We start from the raw sequence: 21,084 nt of genomic DNA on the forward strand, positions 1-21,084 counted from the left end.
AAAAAAGGCAATTATCACATTACCAGCGAGGGTCTATTTTATTGATACACTATTTCATTCAAACTATAACTCTTGTATAACAAATAATGTCTACACAAAATATCGAATGCAAAAGATCCCATTACTGAACCATCAACTTCTGACACAATGAACCATCGAAGAAAAATATTCTGTTTTATTTCTTCTTTTATTTAAATTTATTTCTGGAACTACAAAACTAACTTATTTCTTTCTCGCATGTTTCCACTATCATTTTTTTCTGCAACTATTATATAATTTCAAATTAATTACTTTTTGTGACAGCAAAACTATTCTGGTTTCATCTGATACAAATCAATGTGTTCGCCTTCTATGTCACCAAGGAATTGTTTATCTACATCCTCAATTTATTAGCATTCTATGTAAGAAATACTTAGAACTGCACAATCAATTTATGACGCAAAGTTTTCATGAAATGTTTGACACTGGACATTTAAAGCAAGTAACAATTAACCAATTAGGACTTATCTTTTTATCTTATTTTTTTTTACTTCGAACCTGTATGTACGAAAATAAAGAAATTGTCTAAAGTACGACCACTAAATGCAACTGATATGATATTGAACACCAATAGTAATACCACCAAACACTTCAAGCTAAAACAGACATGTTTGTACTGTAATTAAAAGTGGCACTACATTATGTGTGACTTTGGCCATGGTTGTTATACCTGTAGGTATACATTCTACCAAAATTGATATACGTTATGATTGTCATGTCTCGGAGAATACAATCTAACAGCAATTATTTAGGCCACATGGAGGAGTTAAGGTGTCTGGTATTTGCAACCTTTATACTTTCTTTATAACAACGTTCATGAGATGGTGAATAACCAAAAGTTGCCTCGAACTTACGAGTTAATGGAAATACCAATTTTTTTCTCGCAATTGTCCAAACCACTGTGATTGTATGAGTCACACGTACTATTTGAAACAATCGCCCGTAAGGTGTTTATGCAATATGATAACTGACGCCAGTTTGAGTATAAAGAATGCACCAAAGACGATCAGTATTTCTTCAATTATATTTTAGGGATTGACTTTTTATTTTACCAATAATTTGAATTGTCTCCTTTCCAATTCATACGCGATACATCTCCAATACCAGTGCTTAATAGACAAGATTTATATCTTTTCTAAGCATGTTTAAAGTTTTATTTTCTTTTTTCAAATTATCTTGTATGAAATGTCAAAGAAATAAAGATAAAGACATAAAACAATAAAACTGCTGTCAAATAAAGCCGATTAATTCTAGCTTTTGAAAGCACAAGCTTTATCGTCAAAGCTTCGATTGCAGTTTTCCGTATTTTAGCTAGCTATTAGTGTGATTTATCAGTAATACGAGGACATTCACGCGTGTTCCATTGTACACTGACCCGAAGTCTTATCTGAAGTTAAATATCAAATTGCGAAATCATTAGTACAATTTTAAGTGAAATAATAGAGGACAAAGTTGCAGGAAGAAAGCAGTGTCTGTTTTTAAGAATTGAATGCTTCTTTTTGTAAATACAGAGGGGGTGTAAAAGCTTCATTCTAAAAATGTTCGCATATAGCCCATAAAAGGTTATTTACCCAAATGTAATCATATTCAAGATTTTTTTTTCGATTTGAGATGATCAATTTTTTTTAGCGTATGTATTTGCTCTATTGACCTTAATTGTCAACCATTTTCCAAAGTGTACAAAAAGGTACACTTGGAGGAGGGGGTTAAAAAATATTTATACCGAACACTTTTATTTTCAAATAAAATTAAAACTGTCAGATATGTTTCAAATCATTTTCAGTGCAACTATATTAAACAAAACTTTAATAGGCTGGATCTTCTTTTTATAAAGAGTGCTTGATTCTTTAAATCTGAAAATGATTGATGTACACTTTTTGAGGGAGGGTGGGGGTTCTGAAAAAGTGTATGTTTTGTAGACTTTGGAAAATGGTTGGAAATTATGGATGACCCCTTACAGTATCAATTTTAAATTCTATGTTTTAATAGAAAGTAGGACAGTGCTATAAATCCAAAAGTGGGCGAAGAATAACCACCTAACAACAATCAATATTTCTATCCAGAGTTAGGTTCGGTATATAGTTAGGCAGTAAAAACAGCTAGTGCACTGTATCCGTTATAACGTCTACTATCGTACATATTCTTAGATTCAGACTGTTCTAGATTTTATAAAAATTCCCCTGAACAGAGACAAATATTGAACGTGGTAAAAGTGTAGCATTTTGATAAAAAATTAATTAAAAAATAGTACAAGCCTAGTTTCTTTTTTATTCCTTTAGGACAATGAAATTGGTTGTTTAAAATTAGAAATGAGCGAACTGAATGTTGTTTTCAAAAAGAGATGTGTTTCGTCATTTCACAGACAGACGTATAAAAAACTGTTAAAGCTATATTCTAGCAATGACCAATAAATCAATTAATAGCATGGACATGACAAAGGGTATTACACACAAACAGAAAATAGTACGTATGTCCAACTTGAAGTAATGAGGTCAGACAATTCCTTCATAATGTCCATATATAGTTAGCACTTACGGCAAGATGAAATAATGTAAATTTCCAATAGTTTCTGCGTTTCAAGCAAGCGAAGGCTGATTTATTCACGAAGAAGATACATATAAAAAGCGGATTGTCGCGTGTTTAAAGTATTTTGTCATTATCAGCAGACCTTTTACTTTACAAGGGCCCTACTTTGACTGGTGATACTAAAGCCAGTTCACAAGTAGCCACTTACGCAATGATTACTATTTTGTTGAGTGTATTTTCTGTAGTATATTATTTATTTTATTTTTTCATGATTACACACGTAACATAACTATTGTCTGTGTATTGCATATTTATTGTTATTGTTAATAATAATATTGTTTGTATGCTATATGCCCTCCTGGGGCCCTAATTGGGTAAATAAAACTTGTGATATTCTTTTCTATTCTATTCTGTAGTTGACCATGAAGATGTGGTCACACCAACTTGAAACTTAGTATATACATGTACACACATGTTATAGATAAAGTGCGTTCAAAAAAATATATTTTAGATTAGGGTTCTGACAACGACAGTATCAATTTTGAACTCTATAATTTTTTTTCTAGAAATCAGGACTGTTACGTGTGCTATAACACCAAAAGAGTAGAATAACCACTAATCAAGAACTCAATATTTCTATCCAGAGTGTAGGTTCGATAGTTACTGGCAGTTAAAAGCAATGCTCCGTATCCTTTATTAAGTCTACTAACATACATATCTGTAGATTCAGTTCTAGATTTTATAGAATTCCCCAGAACAGAAAAAAAAATATTGAACGTGGAAAAGTGTAGTATTTTGATAAAAAACCAAACACTTTAGAAACAAACTAGTGCAAGCCTAGTATCTGATACTTCAGTTCTATAGGATATTGTGAGTTATTGCTGTGAAATAAGAAATTGCCTAACTGAATTTTGTTTTCATTTAGAGATCTGTTTTCTTCATTTCACAGACATACGTAGAATAAAAAGTAATTATGTCTGATAATTCCTTCATAATGTCCATATATAGTTAGCACTTACGACATGATGAAATAATGTAAATTTCCAATAGTTTCTGCGTTTCAAGAAAGTGAAGGCTGATTCAGTCACGAAGAAGATACATATACAACATTTCTTAAAAAGCGGATTGGACAAGGGATTAAAGTATTTTACTTCACTTGACTAATGACTACAGTTTCACAAGTAGTCACTTACTCAATGATTAGGAAAGTTATGATCGTACTAAGTGTTATTTGCCCTTTAGTCTGTCACCATATAAATTGCTAGAAACCCAATAGAACTATTATGGTGACTTTAAACTTACTTTGAAGAAATTTTAAGTTAATTTTATTCAATTATGCAAAAGAGCTTGTTACTAAAAATGGACACAATTCAGGGAAGTCTAAAATATATTCTCTGGTTTCCATTTAACATAAGATCTTTAAAAATCTTCCTAAGCTGGAAAAGTTTTAACAACCCTCCTGGACTATTTTTCAAATTTTGCATGGTTTTCTGTGGGACAAGCTCTAAATGGTCCATATATAGTTAGCACTTTATACAGCATGATGAAATAATGTAAATTCCAATAGTTTGTTTGTTTCAAGCAAGTGAAGGCTGATTCGGTCACGAAGAAGAAACATATAAAACATTTCTTAAAAAGCGGATGTCACATGTGATCAGCAGACAAACCTTCAACATTTTACTTCACAAGACCTTTGACTGATGACACTATTCAACCTTTTTACAAGACCTTTGACTAATGATACTATACAACCTTTTTCACAAGACCTTTGGCTGATGACATTATTCAACCTTTTCACAAGACCTTTGACTGATGATACTATACAACCTTTTCACAAGGCCTTTGCCTGATGACACTATACAACCTTTTTACAAGACCTTTGACTGATGACACTAATCAACCTTTTTACAAGACCTTTGACTGATGATACTATACAACTTTTCACAAGACCTTTGACTGATGATACTATACAACCTTTTCAAAAGGCCTTTGACTGATGACACTATACAACCTTTTCACAAGACCTTTGACTGATGACACTATTCAACCTTTTCACAAGACCTTTGGCTGATGACACTATTCAACCTTTTCACAAGACCTTTGACTGATGACACTATTCTACCTTTTTACAAGACCTTTGACTGATGACACTATTCAACCTTTTTACAAGACCTTTGACTGATGACACTATTCAACCTTTTTACAAGACCTTTGACTGATGACACTATTCAACCTTTTTACAAGACCTTTGACTGATGATACTATACAACTTTTCACAAGACCTTTGACTGATGATACTATACAACCTTTTTACAAGACCTTTGACTGATGACACTATTCAACCTTTTTACAAGACCTTTGACTTATGACACTATTCAACCTTTTTACAAGACCTTTGACTGATGACACTATACAACCTTTTTACAAGACCTTTGACTGATGACACTATTCAACCTTTTCACAAGACCTTTGGCTGATGACACTATTCAACCTTTTCACAAGACATTTGACTGATGACACTATTCAACCTTTTTACAAGACCTTTGACTGATGACACTATTCAAACTTTTCACAAGACCTTTGACTGATGACACTATTCAACCTTTTCACAAGACCTTTGACTGATGACACTATTCAACCTTTTCACAAGACCTTTGACCTATGATACTATTCAACCTTTTCACAAGACCTTTGACTGATGACACTATTCAACCTTTTCACACGTAATGATTAAGAAAGCTTTGTTCATGCTAAGTGTCATGTGCCCACTTTAGTCTGCCAATCTATCACGTGTTTGCAGATGAACGATAAATGAAAGGGCCTTATTTGTATACCTTACTCAAAATAAAACTTATTTTTCCCACAAACACAAAAGTAACTTAAGAATTTCAAGGTCTACAGACACGTCGGTTGACATCAGGTGTAAAATCAGGGTTCGAGCAATGTTGGCAGTAACATTGGATTCTATATATAATGTGAGTACATCCACGATCGAATCAAAATTAGTTTAAACAATATTTCAGTATACATATACATAGTATACAGTTCTAATAGATGAAATAAATAGGATTTAGAAACAAGAAAAACATGCTAACATTGTAAACAAATACATTTCGTATATGGTCATAATAATGTCTGCGAAATAATAGTAATTCAACATAACGTCGTTCATACAATTTATCATTATACTCGGAAATGTATAATTCTTCAATGTGTTATAAAGATTAGATATTATAGATTATTTGCATATAAATGGTTGAGTAAATTCATATTTTTCCCATTGGGATTTTCTTTTTGCAAAGAAATTAATTGATTGTTATGAGGTCATTCTAAGGTCTTTGAATAGTATAAGAAAGAAAACTGGATCAATTATTTTATTAATGGTTATTTTGATTGTTCAACATGCAGCTGATGATGTGTTTGTCTCTATCTAAAAATTAGAAAAATGTAGATTTTCTTCGAACCCAATCTAATCAAAATATAGATCTCTGATTTTGTTCTCCTCATATTAATCGAGTAACGATAGATCGAACTAGGTGTTATATTCGATTCGCTTGACAGTGTTCTATTACCTTATTATTTTGGAACAGACGAAATTAGTGTTGAACAAAACACAATCCTTTTCTGAAATATACAGTTATATACGCCATACTGACAAAACGATTCTTTGATTAATACTGCTGTATCTTAAAGTGTACTCATGTCCAACTGTTACTGTTTTAACACAATATAATTTATTGTATATGTTTTGTTCATATTAGACTGATTTATATAATTACTATCTTCTTGAAATTTTGTATATTGTACTTATTTGGAAGTAATTATTTTAAGTTGTTAGAATTTGTATCGAAGCCTATTGTATAATTACTATTTAGACAATAAGATATGTTTAAACTAAACCTTAGAATAGGTTTGACTGTCCCTTTGGTAAATTTCGTCCCTCTTTTACTATCGCTATATGTGGACTGAGCTCTTGAGGACTTGCGAAATATTTGGTATTGCTGATTGACTGTTATTGCTTGATCAATCCATGTGATTTTGTTTCTATACCTTGACTGTTACTGCTTTATGGCTCCATCAATCCATGTGATTTTGTTTCTATACCTTGACTGTTACTGCTTGATGGCTCCATCAATCCATGTGATTTTGTTTCTATACCTTGACTGCTACTGCTTGATGGCTCCATCAATCCATGTGATTTTGTTTCTATACCTTGACTGTTACTGCTTGATGGCTCCATCAATCCATGTGATTTTGTTTCTATACCTTGACGGCTCCATCAATCCATGTGATTTTATTTCTATACCTTGACGGCTCCATCAATCCATGTGGTTTTGTTTCTATACCTTGACGGCTCCATCAATCCATGTGACTTTGTTTCTATACCTTGACGGCTCCATCAATCCATGCGACTTTGTTTCTATACCTTGACTGTTACTGCTTGATGGCTCCATCAATCCATGTGATTTTGTTTCTATACCTTGACTGTTACTGCTTGATGGCTCCATCAATCCATGTGATTTTGTTTCTATACCTTGACGGCTCCATCAATCCATGTGATTTTGTTTCTATACCTTGACTGTTACTGCTTGATGGCTCCATCAATCCATGTGATTTTGTTTCTATACCTATTGTAGACTGTTAATCCTGGGTAGTATCTCTCTCCAAATTGTCAGGGTTTCGCTTCTGTTAGTCATCAAAGCGACACTTTGTTCAGTTATCAACGTATCCATGATAGTTTTAAAACATTCCCCATTTCCTTTCTCAATTTTATTAAAAGTCCCTCAAAATACATACAATGGTTCTCCATCCCTTCTGGTATAGCCTAAGGTACATTAGAACTCCAAAGTCGAGACTGTCAATGAAATATTTGTCACTGGGTGTTAAAGCAAACAATAACCAAGCAAGAAAACGAAGGATGTGAGACATCGCCAAGTCTTTATCCCTTTTCACTTAATTTTTATGTACACGGCATGATTATCTGGTATCATTTTATGGAGTCTATGTTATGGAAAAGGTTTAAGCTAGAAATTGAATCTTTGAATATTTGGAAATATTAATAATATTTATGTTATTGATAAATGCAAAAGTTAAGAGGAATCATCACAAAAAGCTAGACAGTTAAACAAACCACACCAACCAAAAACACTTCGAACCCCTCCGACAAATTAGAGACAACTAAAAAACACACTAACTGACAAATGGACAATATAACCAGCTGGCCTAAACCAGTCAGAAATGACCGCACCCTATACCTATCTAAAGACCATACGTCGTAAACCTTAAAAACTAATTAATCAAAAACTAGGCTGTATGATATAATAAGCAGATGAGAAGACACAATTACAAACTATGCTGTAGGAGATACTAAGCGCTCGAGAAGACACAATTACAAACTATAACGTAGGAGATACTAATTATGCGCTCGAGAAGACACAATAACAAACAATGTTATAGAAGATACTTCAGCGCTCTAGAAGACACAATTACAATTTAGGCTATTGGAGATAATAAGCGCTCGAGAAGACACAATTACAAACTAGGCAGTAGGAGATACGAAGCGCTTGAGAAGACACACTTACAAACTAGGCAGTAGGAGATACTAAGCGTTTGAGAAGACACAATCACAAATTTTGCTGTAGAAAATACTAAGCGCTCGAGAAGACACAATTACAAACTAGGCTGTAGGAGATACTAAGCGCTCGAGAAGACACAATTACAAACTTTGCTGTAGAAGATACTAAGCATTCGCAGTGTCAATCAATATAGTATTAAATCATTGATAGCTAATTTGTTTGCAATATTAAAGCATCTTTAAACTATCTTTCCATTTTCCAATTATATTAACTTAAAAAGAACGCGAACTATAATGACATTCTGTCAGATAAATCCGCGCGATACGACTGATTTTCTGAATTTGAAATTGTAAGAGTAATCAACTAAAATTCACACAGATATCTCTCTTATCATAGTTCGAACTTCTTTGAAGACACTTAATTTTATTTTTTAGGTGGTTTTATTTATTATGGAAATAACGAAAGTACTAGAAGTTTCCTGCACTATTTTACACTTGAAATAATCTAGAGTATACCTAACATTGAAATAAATCAGAACTTTGAAGTGTGGATCAATATTGCATCCATTTCTCCAAATAATGGCGAGTGCAATGAAATCGAGAAGTGTATAATTTCGTTGAATATTTTATAACGGCCTTGATTGCTAGCTGTTATATCAGCTGATAAAATGTATATTATACCAAACTCTCATGATTGACGCTTTTAAAAACTCACTTTTATATTTGCTTCATTCGAAGCACAAAGAAACATATCTCCATCACTCTTTGTTGATAAAAAGAGACAAGGCAACTACACAATCAACAAAAGAAATTTATACCATTTTTTATAACTTTTACAAGAGCAAATTTCACTCACATCTATTTCAAGTGAATTTAAATTCATGTGAATCTCACGTGAAATTCGCTCAACCTGAAATGCGGAAGTCAGTTCTAAATAATCATGTAAGTTGGGCACATTAAAAGTGGAACATCGGTTTACCAGAAGTTTGAAGTTGACTCTGTTGATACTACTCAGTTTAATATTTATCAACTGTTCATAGTAACAAACAACCTTTGATACTATATCTTTCCAACTTGTTAAAAGAAATATAGGCCTCTCATTATCACTAAGAATTCGGCACTTTATACATCGGTCATGCACAGATACCAGAAGATATTAAAACAAACCCATGTAAATCATATGCGGATTCAGCCCTTTCGTGGAGAAAATGACTAAGGGAATCACCGACTGTGGCCCCCTTATAAAACGTTCTGGATCCGGCACTGTAAATACTTTAAGCACTGTTCACAACAAAGAATGCACACGGTGAAATGTCTTGCCTGTTTTACTTATCTTTCACTTTTTGTTGAGAGTCTGTAGTATGAACGTTATGAAGTACCACACAAACTTAGCATTGCATTGTTAATATTCAATGATATGAGGTCAGGGTGAGATGAACCATGTCAAACAGATATGCTGATTATGCGGTATGGGATTTGCTCATTGTTGAAGGCCGTACGGTGACCTATAGTTGTTAATTTTAGGTGTTATTTAGTCTCTTGTGGAGTGTTGTCTCATTGCAATCATACCACATCTTTTTTTTTATATTCACATCTTGCAGTCATTCCATACACCAAATATAGTGGACCTATCACTAATAGTACATGAGAAAAAGATCAAACAAAATTTACCTTTGACAAATGAACCATTAAAATGAGATCAAGTCCATATGAACCCTGCCAGACAGACATGTACATATTGCAATCATACACCAAATATAGTTGACCTATTGCTGATAGTATATGATAAATATACCATACTGCAAACACAAAATCTGGTCCAATCAACCACCAAATTGAGGTCAAGGTAAAATGAAACCTAAAAGTCGGAACCCTACCTGACAGATGTTACATGGAACTAATACAAAATATAGTTATCCCACAACTCTAAATAATATATTGTGAGTATTTCACTTGACGAAAAAAGGTATTTTTCTATTTTCAAGCAGTCACTTAACCATGAAAACTAGATCAAGGACAATGGACATGAAATAAATATAAAGCTTTAAACAGTACCCCGATTGTTATCCCTTTCTTGAATTGAAGAATTCACTTGCTAGACACAATCAATCTGGTCTTGTACCTGTGCTTATATCAGCAAATGTTAAAACCTAGATATAATAAGGATTTGTACAGGGAGTCTCACTATAAAAAAAAATGCTTATTTAAAGCAGACAAAATCGAATAATACATCTTAAAATTTAATAGTTAAGAGATGAGTTGAGATGCTGAGCAGCAAGGTATGAAATCAGAATGAAATTTACACAAAAATTTGTAAGAAACTAAATGATTAATGTGTTTAAGAGTTATTTTCTCATGTAACATAATCCAAGAACGAAGCTACCCTGATCTATCTCATTTCTAGAGGAATAGCTTATGCCAATTTCCAATCATTCAGAAATATTTTTGAGAGCAAATGGTCAAACAGTATACATGAGGGAAATGCAATTTAATACAAAATCCTAATGATTAATGTGTTTACAATTATTTTCTCTTGCACCTTGATAATTAATACAAGAAAGATGTAAAACTATTCTGTTATTTGAGGGCATTGACTAATCTCTATTTTTGAAAATAGGAATAATATATGCCAATTTCCAATCATTTGGAAATATTTTTGAGAGAGTTCTTTGTTTTAAAAACAGAATATATAAGGGAAGTTAAATTTCATTATTTACCATTCTTAACATTTGATTTCTAATTTTGTCTGGTCCAACAGCTTTATTTGGAACTCTGACAGAAATAATATCTTGAACTTCTTTAGGTGCAGTAATTTCTGAAAATATGTTATTCTCTTTATGCCCAAAACCTGGCAAGTTAAAATTTCATTCAAATTTTCATAAATTATTGTACATGTATTGGTAAATTTTTGCCAACATTTCAATTCAAACCAAAACATTTGCTTGAAGGAAAAATTCTTCAGTGAATGAGATGGATTTGCAAAATGCAAATGGTTAAACCTTTTCAATCATCTACAATACATAAACTGAACCAAGTTCTAACAGGTTGTTCATGTTGTTATAAGATGAATAAAATATAAAATAAGCTGAAAGATAATCCTAGTATCACATATCAATAGTTGTTATTCTTGATTCTGTTTGCATAATAATCAAGAATAATTTGTTTTCTAAAATCAGATGAATTTTATTATTGTTTAGTTTGGTCTGTTTGATGTTGAGATCAATTTTATTATTGTTTAGTTTGGTCTGTTTATTATTGTTTAGTTTGGTCTGTTTGATGTTGAGATGAAATGAAATATTTGATGTTTTATGAAATAATAATTGCAATTAGAGAGTCAAGTGAATCAGCGAAATATATGGTAAAACTTTATTCAACTTTATGTTTTGCAAAAAATCTAGCTACACTGCTGACTACTTGTCCATATTTCTCTGCTTTAAATAAACATTTACTAATCCAATCTGGTAACTTTGATGATACATTTCCTCGGCTGTAACGTTTATCAAGCAACAAAATAACTGCATAATCACCTTTGTGGCGTATAGCTCTTCCAATAGATTGATTAACAGCTTTCATGCAGATATTCTCATAATGAACTTGACCTGGTTGTCTGCCTAGAGAATCACGTTCATAGTTTGCATTTAAATAGGACATTTTTTCCTGAAGTTCAGGAGATTTAATGTTTGGATAGGGAAGTCCAACCATGATGATCATTCGACCAAGATCGTCTGAAAAGTTAATACCCTCACTCATTTTCCCTCCAACAACACAGAACAGAATGGCGCCTGTCTGACTTCCAGCAGAAGACAAGACATTTTTCTGTACACATTTTGTATACTCATCCAAGACTTTATCTACAAACCCTGCTCGCTTGGGTTCTTGGAATATTCTCTTCTTTTTTCCAATCTGAATAAGAGTCCCCGATCTTTCCCAGTGAGTGTAGACAAGACGTTGATAATCATATGATGGAAAGAAGCAGACAATACCACCAGGTACAATCTGACAAGCATTTACCAAAGCATTACCAAGCTCTGTCAAAAGCTTGGGGTTTTCTCTTGATTGAAAGGTAAAGTCTAGTGGCATTCCTGATGGTCCAGCTTCTACAGAAAAAGCTTTCAAATTTTCTTCTGGAATCACATGACCACAGGAATATTCCATTATTCTGCAGGGAGTAACTCCAGCAGAATGAAAAAGTTGATGTTTAAATTCATCAATAGGTTGCATTGTACCACCTGCTACAATAACAGATTTTACATTTGTTACAATGTCAGTAAAATGTACAGCAGGATTTAACAGCAAGAATTTCATACTAGACTGACTGACTAATGGCTGCTTATTTACAACAATCCTTCCATCTTTGTCTGCATTAGTCAAAGCATCTAGGAACCCTTCGATGTGCATTAAGGGAGATCTCAGAACAGTTTCTTCTTGTTGTTTTGGTATATTTGAAGGAACATCAGTTGGTTTCTGTTCAACCTGAGTGATCTCCTTTAAAAAATTGCTGACTCCTGATTTTTTCTCTTCTTTTTTTATTGGTATTTCAGTGTCTTGGTATTTTTCAGCAAAGCCATTCAACTTTTTAGAAATCATGCTAACCTTACAATAAACTAGGATTTTAAACAAGTTAATATTGTCAAGTTGACTGTGATCTAGGAATGTATTTACTGTTATTAATTTTGTTTCAACAGTTTTTGTATTTTGTTGTTCCCCAGGAATACCAGTTTTACCATCAATACATTTCACAAGACAGGACAGAATATATAATATCTGCTTTATATACAGTAAGTTCTTTGCTTTTAGTCTGGATCGATACCTGAAAAATAATAGTGAGCCAAATAATTAAATCACCCATTGAGTACTTTTAACATAGAAATAGAATTATTGAAGGTTTATTCTTCCAAATCAATCAGTGTAAATGTCTTAAAACATTGATAGCCACATCACATAAAACTAGAGGCTCTCAAGAGCCTATGTTGCTCACCTGACTCTACTTGGGTTTTGGAAATCATATAAAAAAGATAAAAATCATAACAGATACTTAAAGATTGATTGAGGCCAAATTTGGTTTAGTATTTAAGGATGTACCTGTGAGGAGCCAAAAATTTATGGAATTAAACTTTTTTTCTTAATCTGTTTTTTGGGTTTATAAGACTGTAACAAAATAATTGTTGAAGAAAAAATCATATGTTATGTATCACATGTTTTGGAAATAATTCAAGAACGAGATTTCAACGAGACTGAAACGTCAGAAGAATACATCCTTAATAATAAATCCTGGTGGCCATCTTGAACAATAAATCAGCAACAAAGTAGCAACACTTCATCAGCCCCTCATAAGGAACATTTAGGAATTATTTTTGAAAGTTTCAAAGACCTTGTTGATGATATGAGTTTCATAAAAAAAAACTGTCAAGAATTGTACACATGAGAGTGCTAACAAGACCGGACGGACGGCAGGTATTTCTATGTTTGCTGTGACGCGTTTAGGGAGTCACTTCAGTTCCTTTATAATATTCCAAAGTGCTGCTGTAATGGGGCTTTTTTTGAGAAATTCTGGAAAAGGGGGGTCACTTCAGCTCCTATATACAGAAGTGCCATTGTGATGGGCCGTTTATGAGATGTCCAATATAAGATTTGATGGGAAACTTTTTCATCAAATAATTATGAATTAAATGATAGTAGTGTAGAGAAAAGAATAGAATTATGTTGGAAATATAATTATATGAATTGGTGGGTATTTTGAAATTAAACAAAAATCTAACCAGTGTCTGATTCTAGGGGAGTATATGTGCTTACAGGACAAATACTGATTTTCTGCATAAAATGGTTCAAAATTTTTTTGCCTCGCTCCACTTAACGAAGGCATCCACATCATTTAGACACTGGCTATGCCACTGAAAGTGGTCCCTGAAGCTCAGCAATTGGCTGCATGTCCATTGAACTTGGTATGGAGAAAAAGTCCATTTATATATTTCCATTGCAGCTCTGTTGAACAGTTGATTGTAAGAATTAATTATTTACAATAAATAAGCTGCAAAAAGTTTAATAAAATAACTTGAAAATATCCATATTAGCTCTATGTGAAATATTCCACCATATTAATTTCTCCAGGAGATTTCCTACTCTGCAGGCTTGAGAAAATGACACCTAGGACATTTATGTATATTAGATAAAAAAAAACATTACCTGTTTTCATACTGGGTAAGTTGAGAAAATGCTCTTAGTAATTGTGACCCTGTGACCTCTACACTGTGAATATTATTAATAGTTTCTAGAAGGTTGTGAGCTTCATCTATAATGACAATGTTTCCTTCCAGTTTAATACCACATGCTTCCCTGGTAGATTTATGCAGTAAGGTATTATAAGGTAACACCACTAACTCTGCTAAAGGTATGGCATATCTTGTACTATAGTATGGACAGGCTTTTGCTTGCTTTCCTGAAGAAGAAAAAAATATATATATGACCTTTTTTCATTCATATTTTAGGTTTTATTAGATTTTTTATATGGAAATCATTTTCATTAAACCATGAAACCTAACAAAGAAACCCCACAAACAAATCAGTCAAAAATTTCATTTCATTCTCTCATAGTTGTGCTGAGTGATAACTTTCAGTAAGAACTGCTTCTATTAACTACACAATGTTAAATCAAAATAAAGGTGTCCAAGGCACAATAACATAAACTCCTTAAATAATTTGTAGGTTCAAAAATGTATACATGAAATATCATGATTCAAACTTAAAATTTAAGTTCATGTCTTACATGTATATCTAGTTATTACTGGCAAACACTGTAGATTAACAAATTCAAATTATGTACATGATGTATGAACATTGAATGTTAATGTAATTTTGTTTTACTGTATCTCTGTTTAACATTCAAACAAAAATATTTAGTCCAATTGGGGTTCATTATATCACTTTTAATGCATTTTGATGCTTCAACCTATCATATCTCAAGCTTTAATGAGAACTGCCAAATAAAACAATATAGAGGTGCTTTCCCACATTACCTGCTGTAACTATTTGTTCCATATCCATGGCCTCCAGTAAAAGTTTGTTTTTAAAATCCGACATTGGTTCCTGTCTGTAGTAAGGACATGATACTCCTCCCTTTTTCTTCTTTTTGGCAGCAGCTTCTCCTGAAGGTTCTCGTGGTGTGGATTTATTTTTCTGTAGGTCTAAACACACTTCATTCATCATACTTAAAGCCTTCAATCGTGTTACAGCTGGGTTGATACATAAATTTTGTCTTGACCCAAGGGAAACAACTCTAATGTCATCCCCATATGGACTTTTTATTACCTCCCTTACAAACTGTGATAGCTGTGAATGAGTTCTACTGCAGAAATATATTTTAGTTACATGCTCTTCAGGTTCATCAACACTGTTATCTTCCAAATCGTTTTCTCTGTCACTATCATAATCAACAATCAGCTCTTCATCATTACACCCCTCAGTTAATTTATCCGACTGGTTCTCGGTTTCATCAACTTCTTTTTGGTAGGCTTTTTGTATATCTTTGGATGCAGTTTTTATCAAACTGTCAAATTCATCCTCTAAAACAGTTCGTTTTCTTTTAATAACCTTTGCTTTTAAATCAGACTTCAGATCCTTAACTTTTAATTCATGTTTTCTTAAAACCTCTTGCTCTTCTATTACTTTTTTCAGGTCCTCTTCTTTTTCTTTTTTGTGTTTAAATTCAGAAATCCAATCAAACTCATCCCCATCAGTTTTCTTGGCTGTTATTTTCATTTCTAATTCCTCAAGTCTTTTCAATTCTGCTTTCTGTTTTTCTTGAAAATCTCTCAGCCATTTTAATGCACCACATATTATGCTGAGAGATTTGCCTGTTCCTGTAGGACTTTCAAAGATTCCAATTTTCCCCAATTCAATACATTCATAAAGTCTAGACATAAAATCTTCCTGAATATCATATGGTTCAAAAGGGAAGGGAAATTTCGAAGGAACATTTACTTTGCCTTCAGAAGTTGATACTGCTGTTTGGCTTATAGTTGACCCGCAAGCTGCAATAGTAGAGAAATTGGTTTGAACTTTTTTGTAGGAACTTTCACGTTGTCTCTCTGTAGAATTTGATATTTTCAATTCATCTGAAAAAAGTAGAGAAATGAACTGTCAGAACTGTATACAGTCATCTCACAAAAAACTATCTTAAAATTTCTTAAAACATGCTTTAGATACATGTGATTAAGGGCTGAAAAGTGGTTTTGAATTTTGTTTTTGATAAGTCCATTCATAGAAATAATTTCAAGTTTACAAAAAGATATAAAAAAAAACAATCTACACAAAGAAGACAGAATTATTGTAAATACAACAACATGGCTGACTTTTGGTACTGAACCTGTTAGAATTACCTTTGGCTAAACTTTGAGACATAAATTTATGTTTAATATCTAACCTGAGTCTATTAACAGAGAGTTACTAAGAGTAAGACCCAGAAATGTTAAGTAAGGAAATATATATTTTATTTTAGAATTGAATGCTTCTTTTTGTAATTTCATTGGGGTGTAAAAGCATTGACCAAGGTACATTCTAAAAATGTGCGCACAGTGAACGCTTTTATAACCCTATGGTGTTACAAAAAGAAGCATTCAATACTTATAATTACATTTTTTAGCTAGGATCATGAAAGCAAGATTTTTATCAAGTTTTTATTTAATTTACCTGTGAACTTTATTGTGGGACCTCGTGTCATCATGAAAGATAAATTTTATTGTGTACATAATAAAACTGCTTAAAGAATAACACAAGATTGCAGAGTAGCCAATCAGAATCTCGTATTATAATGAAACATACATTTTGATGAAAAAAAATATAAGAAAATAAGTTAAAACTAAGCTTTAAGCAATCAGATCAATGAAATGAACACAAGACATTTGAAAGACATCATGGCCAAAAGAAAATACAACAAAATACAAACTATTCAACAAAACATTACACAGAACACTTAAAATCATAAAAAACAACATGTTAAACAGGGGTAGTTAGTTGGTCTGGATGTCCATGGGTAAACATGTTCTTCTTCAATCCAACATGTACATTTCGCACAGGATAAATAAACTAGAGGCTCTAAAGAGCCTGTCGCTCACCTTGGTCTATGTGAATATTAAACAAAGGAAGCAGATGGATTCATGACAAAATTGTGTTTTGGTGATGGTGATGTGTTTGTACATCTTACTTTACTGAACATTCTTGCTGCTTACAATTAATTCTATCTATAATGAACTTGGCCCAGTAGTTTCAGTGGAAAATGTTAGTAAAAATTTACAAATTTTATGAAAATTGTTAAAAATTGACTATAAAGGACAATAACTCCTTAGGGGGTAAATTGACCATTTAAGTCATGTTGACTTATTTGTAAATCTTAATTTGCTGTACATTATTGCTGTTTACAGTTTATCTCTATCTATAATAATATTCAAGATTATAACCCAAAACAGTAAAATTTCCTTAAAATTACCAATTTAGGTGCAGCAACCCAACAACGGGTTGTCGGATTCATCTGAAAATTTCAGGGCAGATAGATCTTGACCTGATAAACAATTTTACCCCTGTCAGATTTGCTCTCAATGCTTTGGTTTTTGAGTTATAAACCAAAAACTGCATTTTACCCCTATGTTCTATTTTTAGACATGGCCGCCATCTTGGTGGTTGGCCGGGTCACTGGACACATTTTTTAAACTAGATACCCCAATGATGATTGTGGCCAAGTAGTTTCAGAGGAGAAGATTTTTGTAAAAGTTAACGCCAGACGACGCCGTACGCAAAGTGAAGGGAAAAGCTCACTTGGCCCTTTGGGCCAGGTGAGCTAAAAAGAGATATCTCACACTGTTTTATTTTGAAAATCAACAAGATATAGATGGTAAATGTATTTGAAAACAGACCTAAGCACAAAAACTTAACATTGACCAATGAACAATGAAAATGAGGGCAATGTAAGATTATACCTGACCGATAGGTATGTAGTTGTACACCTTACAATCATTCCATACACCAAATATAGTTGACCTAATGCTTATAGTATTTGAAAAACAGACACAACACACATCTTTATATTGACAAACAAACCATTAAAATGAGGTCAAGGTCATATTAAACCTTTGAGACTGACATGTACCCTTTGCTATCCTTCCATACACCACAATTACATAACATAGCTGACATACTACTTTAACTCTGAGAAACAGACCTTTTCATGTAACTTTAACCTTGATCAATGATTAATGGGGGCAAGGTCAAGGTGAACTCTGTCTTACGGTGTGTAGAGGTTGCAAGGAACATAAGTACCAAATATTGTTATCCTATTATTCATATTAATGAGTGAAAAAATTCACATGAAAAAAATTAAAATTCCAGCTTTTGCTTAACAATTAAAATGAGATCAAGGACAATGGATTGATTATTGGTCATGTTGGTGTTTTAAGTCCACTTTTTAGCACTATTTTGGGGCAATTTTGTGGTGGGGGTAGAGTGCCCAGAGAAAAGCACGACCTTCGATAGAAAAACTGACAATACTAGTCAATTAAATTTGGAGTCATGTGAACCCCGCTGGAGCAGGGTTCAAACTCGAAACCTTTGTGTTGACAGGCTAGTGATTACAGTAGTAGAACTATATAGGCCACTTGGCCACTGAGTCCCCTCATGGACAATGTACATATGATAGAAGATAAAATAGTAACATAAGGTATCTCCATACAAGGTATATTCAAGCATCTAGAGCTTCTACTTTCTGAAATATAAATCTTTAAAAAAAAACATTGCATCAGGTGCTTGTTATAGCTTTATATCATATATTGTCATTACCAAAAACTTTAACAGCAAGGATGAAGACAAATGAAAGATATCACTGTTAAGTCAAACTAAAAACAACAATTATAAATAGATGTATTGTGACATTGCTGTATGAAATTTACTATGAATAGTTAATACAGGCAAGGTTCTATTAGAGAAGATAGCAAGATTTCATAACAGCAGCTTAAATGTATTATGTTCTTTGCGCTTGCTTTCAGTAACTGGCTTTGAAATAGCAGCATGTAACTGTGAAGACCCTCAGATTTTTGCATATGTCTTTTTGTTGTTGGGATGTACAAATGTACCAGTACCCTGCCACATCCACGCTGATATTTTGTTATTATTTCTATTTGTATCCATCTGATGAGTTGAGCCTTTTTCAACCAATTTCATAGTTTGTTCTTATGTTGTTCTATTTCACAACTGTCCCCAGGGGAGGGTTGAGATCCCCTAAACATGTTTAACCCTCGCCACATAATGTATGTATGTGTCTGTTCCAAGTCAGATGCCTGTAATACACCTTATCGCTAATCCCGGCTGACCCGCCCGCTTGAACTTTTGACGTCAACAACAATCACTTTTCCATTGTGGCGTCAGATATTTTGTTTTATGACGTCAAAATTTTACGGGAACCTGTGTGATTTCCAGCAATGGCGGACAAATAGCGATAAGGTGTATTCAGTAGTTATCGTTTGTAACTCTGTTACATATTAGTTTGCATTCAATTTTGTATGTACATTAATAATAAGGCTGTTAGTTTTCTCATTTGAATTGTTTTAATACATTTGTCAATTCAAGGCCTTTTATGGCGGACTATGTCTTATGGGCTTTGCCTACTGTTAAAGGTTGTACGGTGGCCTATAGTTAATTTCTGTGTCATTTGGTTTCTTGTCCTTAAAAGCTGTATTACTTCATAAAAAGTTCATCCATATACAGAAGTGGGAAATACAGATCTATTGATAATGATGCTCAGAAGGGGTGTGGTAACATTTCAGTCATTTGGCAGATGAGATAAACATGATAAATATGGAATTATTTTGTACCAGTACATGTTCTTGTTTCTGTAAGCGGAACAGACAATAATAAATCATCGACATCGTCGTCAAAGTCATCCATGACCACTGACTCAGAAGTAGTCACATTACTGAACAGGGATTACTGTAAACTTATATTTTACTACTTTCACTTCTTAAATTTGGCGCCATTTGAATTAAGTTATCTCCCATGTGATCCTGATCATGATCCAAAATAACTAATTACCAACAGTAAAGTTAAAGTAACAATATACAGTAACTTTCCCATTTATCTACAAACTTACAAAAAAATCTATTACCAAGAGTTTAGATATCACTTTGCAATTAAAAAAACATCCTTGAGTTGATATAGATAATTTTCCATAAATTTCTTCACTCAAAGAGTCTTCAACAACAGACAAATTCCATACAATGTGAAGCTTTATATTTCCAAGCCTTTTTTATGTTACATTCTAAAAAAATGTATAATTATGTGCATCTCAAAATGTCAAGGTTTGCTTAAAGACAAGTTACTGCTAACAATGTACTTAACCCTAGACAAGAAAATACACTAAACTAGTTTTTTTAAAGTTATTAATCGATCCCCCTTTTTAACTCAGTCAGTGAAAGGGTGCCCACAGTCACCTACACTAAACCTGCTGATACAAAAGTGTGGTCACTTTATTTAAAATCTTAGTAAATGTCTCACCTGCTTTACTTTCATGATTGAATTTGTATTGAAAGTCTGTAATATGAAAGTTTTACAAAAAAAAGAATTACATACAATTATCATTATCAATAGTCCATGAAAATGTTGTCAAGATCAGACAAACCATGCTAGACAAACATGTACACCTTACAATCATTCCCTTCATCAAATACAAAGAATAAATTTCTTAATACATGTAGTACCTTAGAAACAGACAAAACCACAAACACTTAATATTGACAAATAAACCATAGGCTGACATCAGGGGAACCCTGTAAGATAGACTTGTACACCCTGTAATAGATTATTTCACCAATTTGAAGACTTAACCAATTGCTCATAGTATCTGATTAACAGACAAAATCCTAAAACTTTACATTAACCAATGGATCATGAAAATGAGGCCAAGG

The 21,084-nt window shown here is 32.9% G+C and overlaps 1 protein-coding gene across 1 annotated transcript; it reads right to left on the reverse strand.

The window, feature by feature from the left end:
- Positions 1-11,492: 11,492 nt before the first annotated feature.
- Positions 11,493-20,264, reverse strand: LOC143065193 (ATP-dependent DNA helicase DDX11-like). Its single transcript, XM_076238610.1, has 4 exons — positions 19,996-20,264; positions 15,154-16,251; positions 14,324-14,576; positions 11,493-12,950 (listed from the first exon to the last, which is right to left on the reverse strand). Exons 1-4 carry the CDS (start codon positions 20,066-20,068, stop codon positions 11,507-11,509), a joined length of 2,868 nt encoding a protein of 955 aa, XP_076094725.1. The 5' UTR covers positions 20,069-20,264; the 3' UTR covers positions 11,493-11,506.
- Positions 20,265-21,084: the final 820 nt, after the last annotated feature.

This window comes from Mytilus galloprovincialis, chromosome 2, assembly GCF_965363235.1.
Source record: "Mytilus galloprovincialis chromosome 2, xbMytGall1.hap1.1, whole genome shotgun sequence".
In the NCBI taxonomy this organism is placed as follows: Eukaryota; Metazoa; Mollusca; class Bivalvia; order Mytilida; family Mytilidae; genus Mytilus; species Mytilus galloprovincialis.

What these genes read in the sequence shown, in the direction of transcription:
- LOC143065193 (XM_076238610.1), bottom strand. Translation starts at nt 20,068, where the DNA reads ATGGATGACTTTGACGACGATGTCGATGATTTATTATTGTCTGTTCCG. An exon ending in GGAACAAATAGTTACAGCAG is followed by an intron (nt 14,577 to 15,153) that starts GTAATGTGGGAA and finishes TTTCTTCTTCAG; the next exon opens with GAAAGCAAGCAAAAGCCTGT. An exon ending in CTTACCCAGTATGAAAACAG is followed by an intron (nt 12,951 to 14,323) that starts GTAATGTTTTTT and finishes ATTATTTTTCAG; the next exon opens with GTATCGATCCAGACTAAAAG.